This window comes from Eutrema salsugineum, unplaced genomic scaffold (genome assembly GCF_000478725.1).
Source record: "Eutrema salsugineum unplaced genomic scaffold, Eutsalg1_0 scaffold_8, whole genome shotgun sequence".
Taxonomy (NCBI): Eukaryota; Viridiplantae; Streptophyta; class Magnoliopsida; order Brassicales; family Brassicaceae; genus Eutrema; species Eutrema salsugineum.
The window spans coordinates 11,244,061-11,258,284 of record NW_006256414.1 but is presented as its reverse complement, the minus strand read 5'-3'; the positions used below and the strand labels follow the sequence as shown (position 1 = coordinate 11,258,284).

The window sequence follows — 14,224 nt, the reverse complement described above, 5'->3', positions numbered from 1 at the left end:
TGGGATGTGTTCTGAATACCAAGCTCATTACACTTCAGATACCATTTATGGACGACCCCCGACTTGCCTGCTTTGCCTGGATCATAGCACAGAACATGGTGAAGGTGAAGCATTATTTACATGGTAGTGAGGATGCTACTACTGCTTATGAAAGCGCTATTATAGCAATACTACAGGCTGTGGGATTCAATTTCTAATCTGATGATCCACTTCCCGACGTCTGGTATGACCTACTTTATCTCTCTCGCGATCACACTATCTCTCGTACCATTTTCGATCCAGACAGGTTCAGTTACAAGTATTGCACTGGCACCGAAGAGCACTGAAGAGCACCGAGTCTGTTTACCTTCAGCTTCAGTCCCAAGATTGTGTAACGGAGGACGTCGACGATGGAATCCGGGACCTGATGAGTTTTTACCCTCTGTACCTCGTCTACTATTCACTATCGGGCAATACATAGTAGCCAAGGTGAAGCGCGACGCAGCTGCAGCACATGCTCACTTTCACCCATCTGTTTCCACGGGTCATACTTCATCATCGACATCATCACACACACATTCTGATATGGAGCGCACAGTTGAGAGACAAGGACGACGCTTTGAGCGCGTCGTCACATTCCTACAGGAGCAACACCATTTGGAAGCAGACACATCGGAGGAAGAGTGATTGATCAGCACTTCATTGTCATTTGACAGCCATCACGGTTCTATCATCATTTTCTTTTCTTTTATCTTATTTCATTTTCGCTTTTATTCACCATCTTCTCACCAACTTGTTCACACTGGGGACAGTGTAACTTAAGTCTTGGGGAGGATGTCTATCCGTACTAATCATTTTCTTGCTTTGTTTTAAAATTTTCAAGTACTTTCTAAATTTTAATATGTAACCTATTCAACCTTAAGTATTTTTCAGGAATGTTTGACATAAAACTGTGATGATTTAGACTTGCACGCTTCTACACTACGCATGATAGCTCATTTGTGGTTAGCACTAGACTAGGTGGTAGCTAGAGTACTTTCTTTGATACCTAGCCTAGATTGCCTTGCTTATACTTTCTTTGATGAGAACCACCAGAATTTTTAATGAATGTTAAGAGCTAGTTGACTGGAAGTTAGATCTTAGTGCAATAGATTTCCGCATGACGGATTAACGGACTAGTTATGCCCGTATTTCTAGTGAGAATTTTCTAGACTATTCCCGATTGATGCATAATGATTGAAGTTGGTCTAGAAGTTTGGTCTCTGAGATTTTGTTAGTTCCTGCGTTTTCAAACCTCTCACCGAGATTTGGCCTTTGTTTTGTTTGAGGACAAACAAAAGATTAAGTCTGGAGACGTTGATAACACCAGATTTTGACCATTTTTATGGATCACTTTAATGTCTTTTACAGGTGTTTTTACTCTATTTTCAAGGGTTTTCAAAGGATTTCTATGTTTTTAGATTTTAAAAGCCTTTTCATGTAATTTGGGATAAAGAGGCACAAATTAGAACAAAAAGACTCTTTTGGATAAATGCAGACCGTCAGAACTCTCATGGAGATACGAAAATCTTCTCACCGTCTGATCACCCTCAAAATTGGAGAACTTATAGAAGAATCAACCAGCTTTCAAATGCACTGAGTTTGGATACATTCCAACGGTTGGATCTCAAGATATCCCATTTGCCCCAGAGACACTCGAAGATGGCCAGCAAGCCTCCCGACCGCGGCCACCGACCCATCCACCGCGGTCACGAGCTGCACGACCGCGGCCGAGCCTCTATTTCCCGCTGCCACGTTACTCCCGATTGCTTTTATTAAAACTAATGATGATGTCGACCTCAGCCATGTCTGAGTAGATCCCGAGTTGGGCTTAGGGTTCCCAAAAAAGGCTCTCATAATCGATTAAGACATCTAGATTTATAGATCTAAGATTTTAACATTGTTCTCTGTTTATTCTTGTTCTTATTGCATGTATGCTTGATTGATCACCTCGTATCTGATCTAGATAGTTAGTGTTGCAAAAGTTTTCATTAAGTATCCGACCTAAAATGAAACAGGCGATTTTTCCGTAGGAGTGGAAACCTACCTGGGGCGAAATCGTGAGTACTGACGAGTCCTGTGCAGCTCTTGCGTTCTCTCCCTTCCTGGGCCAGAGTGGAAACCTACTGGTCAGGATTGCGAGAAACAGTTGGTTATGATCACGACAGTGACGTAGTCATACCGCCGTACTCTAGCTCTAGAACCCTATATTTCGATATCCGTCAATCCCAATCTATAATCTCTAGTGTTGAAACCGATTATGATCCCTGTAGAGTTTCCAATAGCTCAGCGTTTTTAGCCATAGTTTACAAACCAATCGATTTTTACTTGCTCATTTAGATCTGCGTTTTATTTGCTTTAGTTCAATATTCTGCTCGCTTCATTTGCCTTTTATTTGATTTTCTACTTGCTCTTTAGGATAGATTTATTAGCTTTCTTTAGTTTGATTTCAATCCGTGACAACCAACCAATCTCTAAAACCGATCTAGTCTAGACATAAAGTTAGAAACCGTAGAAGAATACCAGACACACAAATCTCTGTGGATTTGATCCCTAAGTACTACAATTGATTAGCTGTGCACTTGCGGCTTTCATTTGTTTTTATTAAGGGTAAAACTTGTTCCCTCATGCAGTAGACACATCATGTGTCTAGAATATTTTTTTTGTTGTAGTTGTGTAATCTAATTGAGCCGTTTTGAATCATCTTCTATGTTGCATAACAACATATATTTTGTATAGAATGTCTATTTATATAGAAGCTCTCTCTACCCTATGATAGTTTACCGTGAAAATTGGTTATTAACTTAATTACCCAAATAATAATGTGTTTCTGTTTATCTTATAATATTAAAGGAGAAGTACATTTAGGAAATTGACCTCGGTATTACGTGTTATATTACATGAAATACCATTGTAAAAAATGTATTCCACGAACAAAAAAAAAACTGAAATCAAAGAGGATCCGCGTCCTTTATTTTGACCCGTTTAAAAGGACGCAGATCCTTTAATTTGACCCGTTTCTTATTTTAGGAAATTCATTATTTATTTCAATTCTTCAATAAAAACGTAATTTAAACAAAATATTATATTATTACGGATAAACTAAAATTCGCAATAACTTTTGAACTCATTTGAATAGACTTGCAATATTACGTATGCGAATTAGATATACTTCAAATTCTGTTATGATATCTATTATTAATTATATCAATAATTATTGTTACCAATTACAACAATACGCACTATAATAGTGTAGACAATTCTAACCACTATCACATATCTCATTTGGGTTTAGTTCCCATATTTATTGAACACAATATATTCTCATAAATGTATGTTCCTTATCGTATTCCTTTAATTTCGAAATAATATACATATGTGCTCATCTTTGAACTTCTACCATAGGATATTTCGGATTTATCCCGTTTATATCGCATCTCCGTGTATATAGACAATTACAACTACTTTACAAAAACAACACTATTTGATATTTGGCATATCTATTTTAAAAATTTAAATTTCACGAATATTCTTGGCTGCCAATTTATGAACATTTAACGGCTTATCAATAAACCCTATATTTTTTTATTATAAATATACAACCCCTTCTTCCAAAACACTCTTCATGAAGTTTCATTTTCCTCTCTGTTTTTTTTTTTGGTTTTTCATTGTTCTTATGGCTTCCACAACGAAGCGAACCCCTTTAGCTGACGTTAAGCCTTATAGGACTGGGTGAAAGGTTCAAGTGAAGGTGCTTCATACATGGAAACAATACCAAACCAAGAGTGGCGAGTCTTTGGAAATCATCCTTGCCGATGAAATGGTACAAATTTATTATTAATCGACATTACTTTTTTTTAATATTTTGATTGTTCTGTTCAATGTTTTAACTTCTTGATCACCCAGGGTACCCAAATCCACGCAACTGTCAAGAAAAACTTGCTGCATCGCTTTGAACGGATGATGGTTGTCGGTGAATGGAAGTTCATAGAGAACTTTTCATTGAATCAGGCTTCAGGACACTACCGGACCACCAGACATCAATTTAAGATGTCATTCATATCCTCTACAGTTGTCAGCAAAAGTTCTAATCGGTCAGACAGTTTGTTTTTTGATTTCTCAGAGTTTGTTACAATATTGGACGATGTACCAATACGAGTTTTTCGGTTGGTAAGTTTATCCGTAATATTTTATTTAATTTGTTCATTCATATTACTTTCAATAATTACCTGCCGTTATTTTCCTAAATAGGTGTTATTGGACAAGTTGAAAGTGTTTATGAGTTGCAAACAATATCTGTTATGAATAAGGACACCACCAAACTCGAGTTCGCTCTACGAAATGCTAAGTGAATATATATATATATATATATATATATATATATATATATATAAATGCAGACACTTTATTTTTTTTATTGTTTCTTTCATCTGTTTTATGTAATATGTCTTACAGTGATGAACGTTTACCATGCACACTTTGGGGAAAGTTTGGTGAAGAAGTCTGGTCGGCTTGTCGGAGTTCGGGTGAAAGAAGTGTCATTCTTGTGATCTGTTTTGGGAAAATTAACGTTTTCAAAGGTACATATTAATTTTGTTTATTCATAAATTTGTTTTTTTCATACAACACCAATGTTTTTGTTTTGTTTTGTTTGTTAAATATTGTAGGTGATCGTCGAATAACAAGTAGTTGTCAAACAACGAAGGTTCTGATCCATTTGAATGATCCCGATGCCATTGTCTTCAAGAATAGGTAATTTGTCTATGTATATTATATATATATATCTCTTATCATTACGATTACTAATACAACTAATACTATTACCTATTATAAGTTTACCTGAGAATTGCGGACGTATTACCTTCTTGAGTAGCAAACCTCAACAATGGGTTTCTTATGGTGGTGAGATTCATTTCGATCAGTTTCCAATGGTCACTATTTCAGAATTACAAGATTCTCTTGAGGTATATGTCATTTTAAAACTTTGCTACGGAAAACGTCATAGATTATATAATTTTGACATTTGTATTTTTGTGACTTCAGGTTGGGAAATGTAAGATCATGTTCACCATCTACGCGGTTGACACAGACTGGTCGTGGTTTTATTTGGTTTGCACTAGGTATGGTAAAAAAGTGTACAAAATTCCAAAGAAGGAAGATCAAAAAATGACCAAGAAGAATAAAACCCTTTATTCATGTGAAACATGTGATGCAAAAGTGTTATTTGTGAGTGCGAGGTAAAATTTTTTACTATTTTTTTAGTATTTGTCTTAATTATTTATCTAACCGTGCATTCGAGTATTTTAATACAATCTTTATATATTGCTAGGTACAAACTTCATCTTTGCGTTATGGACGATACCAGCAAGATCAAGTGTTTTCTTTATGATAGAAATGCGCAGGATATTTTAAATCAGAAAGTTGATGAAATTCTCAAGGGGAACTTCGATGAGGTATTAATTTGTAAATCTTAATCTATGATACAATTATAACCCTATATGAATAAAGACTTTGTTTGTTTAAAATTTCATGTACGTTATATACTTAGATACAAGAATCGGATGTCCTTCCTGATGCACTGCAAAACTTGATTGGGAAGACTTTTCAGTTTCTGATTTGTGTTGAGAAAGAAAATCTATATGGTGGTAGTAATACATACAAAGTCGGGAAGGTTTGGAAAGGAAATGATGTTTTATCCGTTGATGAGGTGAATGAATCTGAAGATATGGGTGATCAGAGTTTGCTATTGCCAGGTAATAAGGTATAATTTTGAAATTTATTAGTTTGCTTGCATATAATAAATTTATTAGTTTGCTTGCATATAATAAATTGTATATATTAATACACGTTATTTGGCCTTTTATGTTTATATTTATATGTAAACCTTGTAGGTGTCGCTGATAAACACGCTGAGGCAAGAGCCTTCTTATGAGATGGAAATTTGACAAGGGACTCGCTCGTGCACATGGATCTGGAAAAGTTATGGTCGTGATATACGAAAAAAATATGGTTATTTGAATTCATAACTTCTCATGTTATTTCGCTATTGTTGTTCAACTTTTTGTTGAGATTTGTTCGGATGATACTCATGCATTGTTCTTGAACTTTAATAATTTATTCTTTTAATTTAACCATTACTACATTTACGTTATTTTACAAATTACGTGTGTATCGTGTTAATTTTATTGGGCCGAAATTAATATTGCCTAACGTTTTGCAGTGACATATTTGAGTAATTATTATATTATATGTATGATTAAGAAACTGTAGATAAATCATACACTTACTTCAGAGTACATACATTATTTTTTTTTATTTTTCAAGATATTTTCCAATATTTATAGAAGATATATTCATTTATTTGTAAATGTTATTCTATGGGAATTTATGAATATTGAGTCAACTGTATCTTAATATGTTTTAATTAGAGCAGACTTTGGGGAATATGAAACACACAGATGAAACGTGAGTAGTCACCTTACTTTTACGACTATAAATAAAAGTATAAGGGAATTTTCTTCACTCAAATAAATTCTCTCTACAACTATTCCTCTTATGTGGTCCTCAGACACACGTACAAAAAAATATATTTACATCCAAGAAAAAATTTATTTCTCTATTAAATATTTTTTGTACATCTGTCAAGGATCACATCAGAAAGAAGTAGTTTATTTACATTTTCTAATTTATACCTAAGTAAATTAATAATTTAAATCTCAATTTCTTTTTTATGTAGATGTTCGTGGAATAGATTGTAACAAAAAATGATATTTTATATAGTGGAAAATTCGATTGCATATATAATATATAATCATATTGAGTGAATATGTGAATTACCTAATTATATACTGTCTTAACGATTTACAGTATGCAATTAATAAATTATAATATTTTGCAAATATACAGCGTGAAATTGTAATGGCAATGTTTTTAAGATGTTTCATATCTATGGCAAATAACCATAATTGTTATGTACATAATTCGATTTATGGTATATTATTCATTTATGGTTTATTATTCATATATGTGAATGATAATTTCATATAAATATATTTAGATTGGTTATGTTCATTTATCAATTTATATTTTGAAAAAAAGATCTTTACATATCATAATTGATTAATAGATATTGTTACTTGTAGGATTTGCGGCCGTAAATTTAACCTAAACTCTTTCGTTTTATTCTTAGTCTATCTTCCCTCCCTAATCCCATCGTTTTTTGCTATATTTTGATCTTAACGAGGAGCTTTTATGAGAGGTTAAATTATGCCTAGGATTAAACATGTTGATCGGAAGAATAAACAGAAGGCTTTGTTGTCTGGTTGGAGCAGCCAAGTTAATAATTCAGGGTCATCATCTACCAATTCGTTTACTCAGAAATCAGATATAGTGGATAATCATTTTGAAAACAAGATCAAAGTTCATTCTCTATTTCCACAAATTTTGGTAGACAGAACTAATAATGAATCCCTAACTAGAATGCATAATCAATTTTCTCCTACCTTATGTGATGGACTGGAAAACTGTAAGTCTTCTTAAATTGATGTTTAGAAACTATTTTCTTTAAATCGTATATTATTATTGTTAACACAATGGTTATAAATCATTAAACTTTAGTATGCAACATTATTCTTTCAATAATTCAGCTCTACATACTCAAACAAATTATACTGGGAAAGAGAATTCTTTCACATTAGAAAAGAGAAAGCGGAAACAACCAGAATCACTATCTTCATGTGAGTTATATATGTTTGGCGTATTATGGTCCTTTATATATAAAGTACCTTGATAAGTATTGGTTTTCGTAATCTTCTTTTTTATTTATATAGCCGAGCTATCCCAGTTGACATCGACGAAGTTAAATAATTGTGGGTCAAGTAACAAGGCAACCAAGTTTGTTTTCTCAGAAAATGCAGATTCATCTTGTATACGGAATGCAGATTCTATATCTCCGTATGAAGATTATAGATGTAAACATGAGATTGGTCAGAACTACAACGAGAATATTTTCGACCATCAACATCGTGAAGGTAATTGCAACTAATTTTGTGCCCAGAAAATATCGTTCACTTGCATTTCGTATTGTTTTACATTCGTCTGTCAGGACATGTTGATTATAGTAGTCTTGGTGTTGATGATACCAAAGATATGTATAATGATGTCGTCTTTCCAAACAAATACTGGGATTCAGAAGGTAATATTTACCTTCATGCTGTATTGACTTAATGTGCAATTATATACACTTATACCTTTTTAACTAATAACAATTATATATTTTATAGATGAGTATGATTATGAACAACGGTTTGACTGTAGCAGTCTTGATGGTTCGTCCGATGAGGAAAACTATATTATGGATGAAGCTGGCGAAGAAATTTCATCTGACAATGAGGAACCTGAAGACTATGTTTATGATGTCAAGAGTTTAGCTACTATGTTGCAGAAATCATTTTCTGTAGGAGTCTCTAGTAATAATAATCTTTTCTGCGAATATAAAGGTATTTATTTCCAACGCTAAATCTTATGTTATGTAATTCACATATGAATTTATTATAACGTCGGACTACTTTTATATTCAGAATATAAAGATGATGGCTATCCTTCATATGAGTGTAATTATTCTGGTGAAATTTTCTGGTATGGTGAACGTTTAAACAAAAGAAGAAGAGCAAACAATCCTATATTTTCTTTGTGTTGTTCGCAATGTCAAGTAAAGCTACCATACCTTCGAGATTCTCCAGAGGAATTAATGCATCTTTTTACATCTGCCAATGATCTAAGCAAACATTTTCACGAGAATGTTAGAGCCTACAATATGCTATTTTCAATGACTTCTATTGGAGGTAAAGTAGATAGGTCTATCAAAAAGGGGCGTGGACCATCAATGTTCCAACTTAACGGAGAGAATTATCATCTGATGGGAAGTATGCTCCCTAAACCTGGTGATGTTGTGAAGTTTTATCAGTTATTTATTGTTGACACCGATGAAGAAAGTACAAAATCGTTTGACCATTATGAGGTAAAAGTAATGATTGAATTCATATTTATTATTACTTTATTTTAATAAGAGATATATTTTTCTTGCAGTAAAAGTAAAAATCATATGAAGGTGTCTAAACGTAAACAATTCAGGAACGAATTAATTGATAGGCTGATTAAGATGTTAGATAAGGTGAACCCTTACGTGAAGAATTTTTGAGCTGCTAGAGACAGATTGAAAATAGATCCCAACGAGGAGCTTCATATGAGACTTATAAATGATCGCCAGAAAGACTCAAGGATATTTAATTTGCCTACTGCGTCTGAAGTGGCTGCGTTGATCCCTGTTGATCTGAATGAGGATATGTGTAAGCGTGATATAATATTGCAGAAACAATGCGGCAAGCTGATAAAGATTAGTGAAGACGGTTTCTCTACAGTATCCTTTGATATTTTTGTATGGTGAAGACGGTTTCCATATTCGCATTGAAAAATGTTTTGCAAAGACTGGAAAGAAGAAACGGAAACAAGAATATATTAGTATGAGACAGTTTTTTGCATTTCGTATACAGGAGCGAAAGAATGAATGCCACACTTTGCTGCGGGCTAAGAGGTTATTCCAGCAGTTTCTGGTTGATATTTTTACTATGATAGAGGCAAATCGTGTTCGCTATCTTGACAAAAACCAGACATCACTCAGATCTGAAAATTTTGATTCAATAGAAGATGCATCAAATAAAGGTAAAAAGAATTTGCGTGATCAAGGTAGAAAAACGTATTTGCCTCCTTCATTCACTGGTGGACCTTGATATATGACTCAATGCTACTTGGATGCAATGTCTGTATGTAAACATTTTGGATACCCTGATCTTTTCATCACCTTTACATGTAATCCAAAGTGGCCAGAAATCACAAGGTATGTGAACGAGCGGAAATTCAGTTTTGATGATAGACCAGATATAATTTGTCGGGTGTTCAAAATGAAGCTAGATTCTATGATGATGGATTTTGCTGATAACAGACTCGGTTTAGGAAAAGTTGTTTTTGGTTAGTAACTTTGACATTCTTTAATTTTGAAATTTGTAATATCAATATTATACAGTTTATTCATTGATATATATTTTCGTAATTTCAGCCATGTACACCATAGAGTTTCAGAAGAGGGGTCTACCGCATGCACATATTCTATTGTTTTTAGATCCGACTTCAAAAATTCCTCCTGAAAAAATCGCCAATGTTATATCTGAGATACCCGACCGATATGAAGAGTCGGAGCTTTATGGAATTGTTTCAGAAATGATGTTTCATGGTCCATGCGGTGATATTAATCCAAGATCACCATGCATGTCGCAAGGGAGTTGTACAAAAATGTATCCTAAACAGCATGTTGAGACGACATCTATTAATAAAGAAAGTTTTCCTTTGTATAGGAGGAGATCACAGCTCAACGATTACATTGACAAAAATGGATACAAATGTGATAATAAATTTGTGATACTCTATAACAAGAAGTTGTCTCTTCGTTATCGAGCTCATATCAATGTTGAGTGGTGCAACCAAGCTTCTTTCATTAAATACTTATTTAAGTATATAAATAAAGGGCTTGTCCGTGTTACGTTTGTGATTGAGCCTTCGCAAGCATAGAATGTGAAAGCTGATGGAGGAGATAACAGTCATTATGATTTCACACATGAATGTCAAGCAAAGAAGAAAAATGAGATTAAAGACTTCTTCGACTGCAGGTTCGTTGTAAACATTTATATTTGAACTACTGTCAGAATAAAAACTATATATTTAATTGAAAATTGTTAGTTGTTTACTTCTAACATACTATTTTATTATACAGATATGTATCTGCGTGTGAATCTGCATGGTGAATCTTAAAAAATCCAATCCACAATCGTACAACCCCGTTGAACACCTTTCCTTTCACTTACCAGGCAAACAGTTGGTATATTTCAAGGGCGATGAGATGGTAGAAACGATTATCCATAAGGAAGTTGTAAAGAACACAAAGATGACGGCTTGGTTTGAGTTGAACAAAAAAGGTGGTAAATGTAAAACACTCACGTATGGAGAAATCCTTGTTTACTATACGTGGGATAAATCACTTCGGATGTTTAAACCAAGGAAAAAAAGTTTTGCTATTGGAAGAATTACTTATGTTCCACGTAAACTAGAAGAAGCTTATTATTTGAGGATTCTTCTTAATGTTGTCAGGGGTCCAGAATCTTTTGATGACATCAAATCCTACAATGATGTGGTATACCCTTCTTTCAAGGAAGCATGTTATGCTAGAGGGTTGTTAGAAGATGACCAGGAGTATATTACTGATATATTAGAATGAGTTTACTGCTACAGAGTCATTTTTAAGACAACTATTTGTTATAATGCTTGTATCAGGTAGTTTGTCTCGACCTGAATATGTTTGGGAACAAACCTGGGAAGTTTTGTTAGAAGATATTGAATACATGCGGCGACAGCATTGTAATCGGCTAGGTTTGATAAATTCCTTATCGTTTTCTTATTTATTTTATTGCATCGTTAACGGTATTGTGTTAAACCCTAATGCATTGTTTAATTTGTTACTGATTAGTAAACTCATTATACATATAATTTACACGTTTTGCAGGTCTTATATTGGATGATGCTGATAAGAAAAAGTTTGCCCTTTTGGAGATTGAGAAGATCTTGAAATTTCACAATATACATCAATGCCTAAGCCTCCAAAAGATGGGCTTAACAACGATAATGTCTTAATAATTGATGAAAAAATTATGATAGACAGAAATTAAAAGAAATGCATGATAGAGACATTGTGAAGCTTACAACTGAGCAAAAGAAGATTTATAATGAGATTATTGAAGCAGTTGAGAACAAAAAAAGAGGTGTTTTTTTTGTATATGGATTTGGAGGTACTGGCAAAACTTTTCTTTGGTCTCTTTTGTCTGCTGCAATAAGATGTAAGGGTGATATTGTGCTAAACGTTGCATCAAGTGGAATCGCATCTTTGTTGTTACAAGGAGGTCGGACAGCTCATTTGCGGTTTGGTATACCTATTAACCCAGATAAATATACTACATGTTCGATGAAACGTGGTTCAGAAGTTGCGAATTTGATAGAAGAAGCATCTCTTATTATAGGGGATGAAGCACCTATGATGAGTAAATACTGCTTTGAATCATAAGATAAAAATTTATCTGACATCATGCAAAATGACGAAGGAGGTGTTTTCGGTGGGAAAGTTGTTGTATTTGGTGGAGATTTCAGGCAGATTCTACCGGTCATGCATGGTGCTTCAAGGGGAAATGTTGCTAATGCTGCATTGAATGCATCCTATATTTGGGATTATTGCAAAGTTATGAAGCTAACAAAAAATATGAGGTTACTGGCAAGTGACTTGAGTGTTGAGCAAGCAAATGAATTAAAGGAATTTTCTGAATGGATTTTAGATGTTGGCGAAGGTAAAATTGCTGAGCCAAAAGACGGTGAAGCAATGATTGATATTCCTGAGGAGTTCCTTATAACGGACGTACATGATTTACGGATAAAAAACATCGTTTCAGGAGGAAAAAGAGGCCAAATTTTGGCAAGAAAGAGCAATACTTTGTCCAACCAATGAAGATGTGAACAATATAAATGAACATATATTTTCGAAGATGACTGGTAAGTACAATATGTTCATCTTATATGATTGTGTTTATTGGTTTGTTTTTGGACTTTTATTCTTACTTATATCAATATTTTGAACTAATTAACACAGCTGAGTCAAAAGTATATCTGAGTTCTGATACTATAGATCCTGCTGACTCCGGAGCATTGCAAAATCCCGCTTTTACTCATGAATTTTTAAACAGTATAAAAGTTGCTGGACTCCCCAATCATTGTATTACATTGAAAATAGGGTGTCCTGTGATGCTGCTTAGGAATATTGACCCTAAAGCGGGATTGATGAATGAAACGAGACTTCAGATTACACAAATGGCGGATTTCATGATAGAAGCAAGAATTATTACCGCAGATAAAGCTCGAGACAAAGTTATTATTCCACGATTGCTGATCACTCCATCTGATGCAAGATTGCCTTTTAAATTAAGATGTAGACAGTTACCGTTGGCAGTTGCATTCGCTATAACCATCAACAAAATTCAGGGACAGTCGTTATCAGAAGTAGGTTTGTATTTACCTCGTCCTGTGTTTTCTCATGGACAGCTATATGTTGCAATATCTCGGGTAACATCGAAGAAAGGCTTGAAAATACTGATAGTAAATAGAGATGGCAATCCATAAGGGCAAACAATGAATGTTGTATTCAAATAAGTATTCCGAAATTTAGGAAATGATCGTGATGATTAAAAAGGTATGTTTTTTATTTTCGTATTCGTTCCGTTAATAATATAATGCATTCATCATGTAAAAGTTTTTGTTTTTATGTTTTATGTAGGGGTGAATGCGTCACTGTATTTCTATGGTTATTATGTGATTCGGCTTTGTGTTGTTTATCGTTTGACGTTGTTATATTTTTCAATTGAACAATATATATTGAACCAATTGAAGTATTATTTATTTTTTGAAATACAGTGTCATTTGGTTAATTTTTTTGGGTTTTTATGTCGAAGTGTAATTTTTGATATAGCTCATTTATGATAGAAACTAGATAGAAGATTCTATTTTGGTATAATGACCATTTCTATTTGCAACTTTGTATGTTTGTATTTTTTCGATTGAGTATATAACGACCAATGTTTACCTTTATATATATCAAACTGGTAGTTCACGGTGACGTATATATAACAGGTGTTAATAATTATAATTTATGTTAAATTATATTACTTTACCTTACCGTATATAGAACATGTTTTAATAAGTTGCATGCTAAGCTTTTAAACTTCTCAATACTAATGATTATCATCTCGGTAAGTGATTGGAGTTGCATGCAACGAAACCATATAATAAATTTATTGGATGATGATAACCAGTCATTGTTATTATCTTCAATAAACTGTCATAATGTCGGCTATTTAACTTTTAACTTTTTTTTATAGATTGATATTCTTTGATTATGTAGAAATGTTTAATTTATATGTGAATAATTTTGTTGTTTTAAACTATAACAACTTATTCTGTTTTTTGTATTTAATAATTAATAAACAAACTTATAGACATATTCTATAACTGATACTACATAGATATGTGAGATACTAGGCAATTTCTTTTTTTCATGGTA

General features: G+C 33.5%; 1 protein-coding gene and 1 pseudogene across 1 annotated transcript; both read left to right on the top strand.

Moving 5' to 3' along the window:
- Nucleotides 1-4,162: 4,162 nt before the first annotated feature.
- On the top strand, nt 4,163-8,536 carry LOC18009904. Its single transcript, XM_024159193.1, has 11 exons — nt 4,163-4,184; nt 4,270-4,366; nt 4,474-4,598; nt 4,686-4,770; nt 4,853-4,982; nt 5,062-5,255; nt 5,348-5,471; nt 5,567-5,771; nt 7,959-8,048; nt 8,123-8,212; nt 8,301-8,536. Exons 1-11 carry the CDS (start codon nt 4,163-4,165, stop codon nt 8,534-8,536), a joined length of 1,398 nt encoding a protein of 465 aa, XP_024014961.1.
- Nucleotides 8,537-9,262: 726 nt separating this feature from the next.
- LOC112088858 lies at nt 9,263-13,287 on the top strand (annotated as a pseudogene).
- Nucleotides 13,288-14,224: the final 937 nt, after the last annotated feature.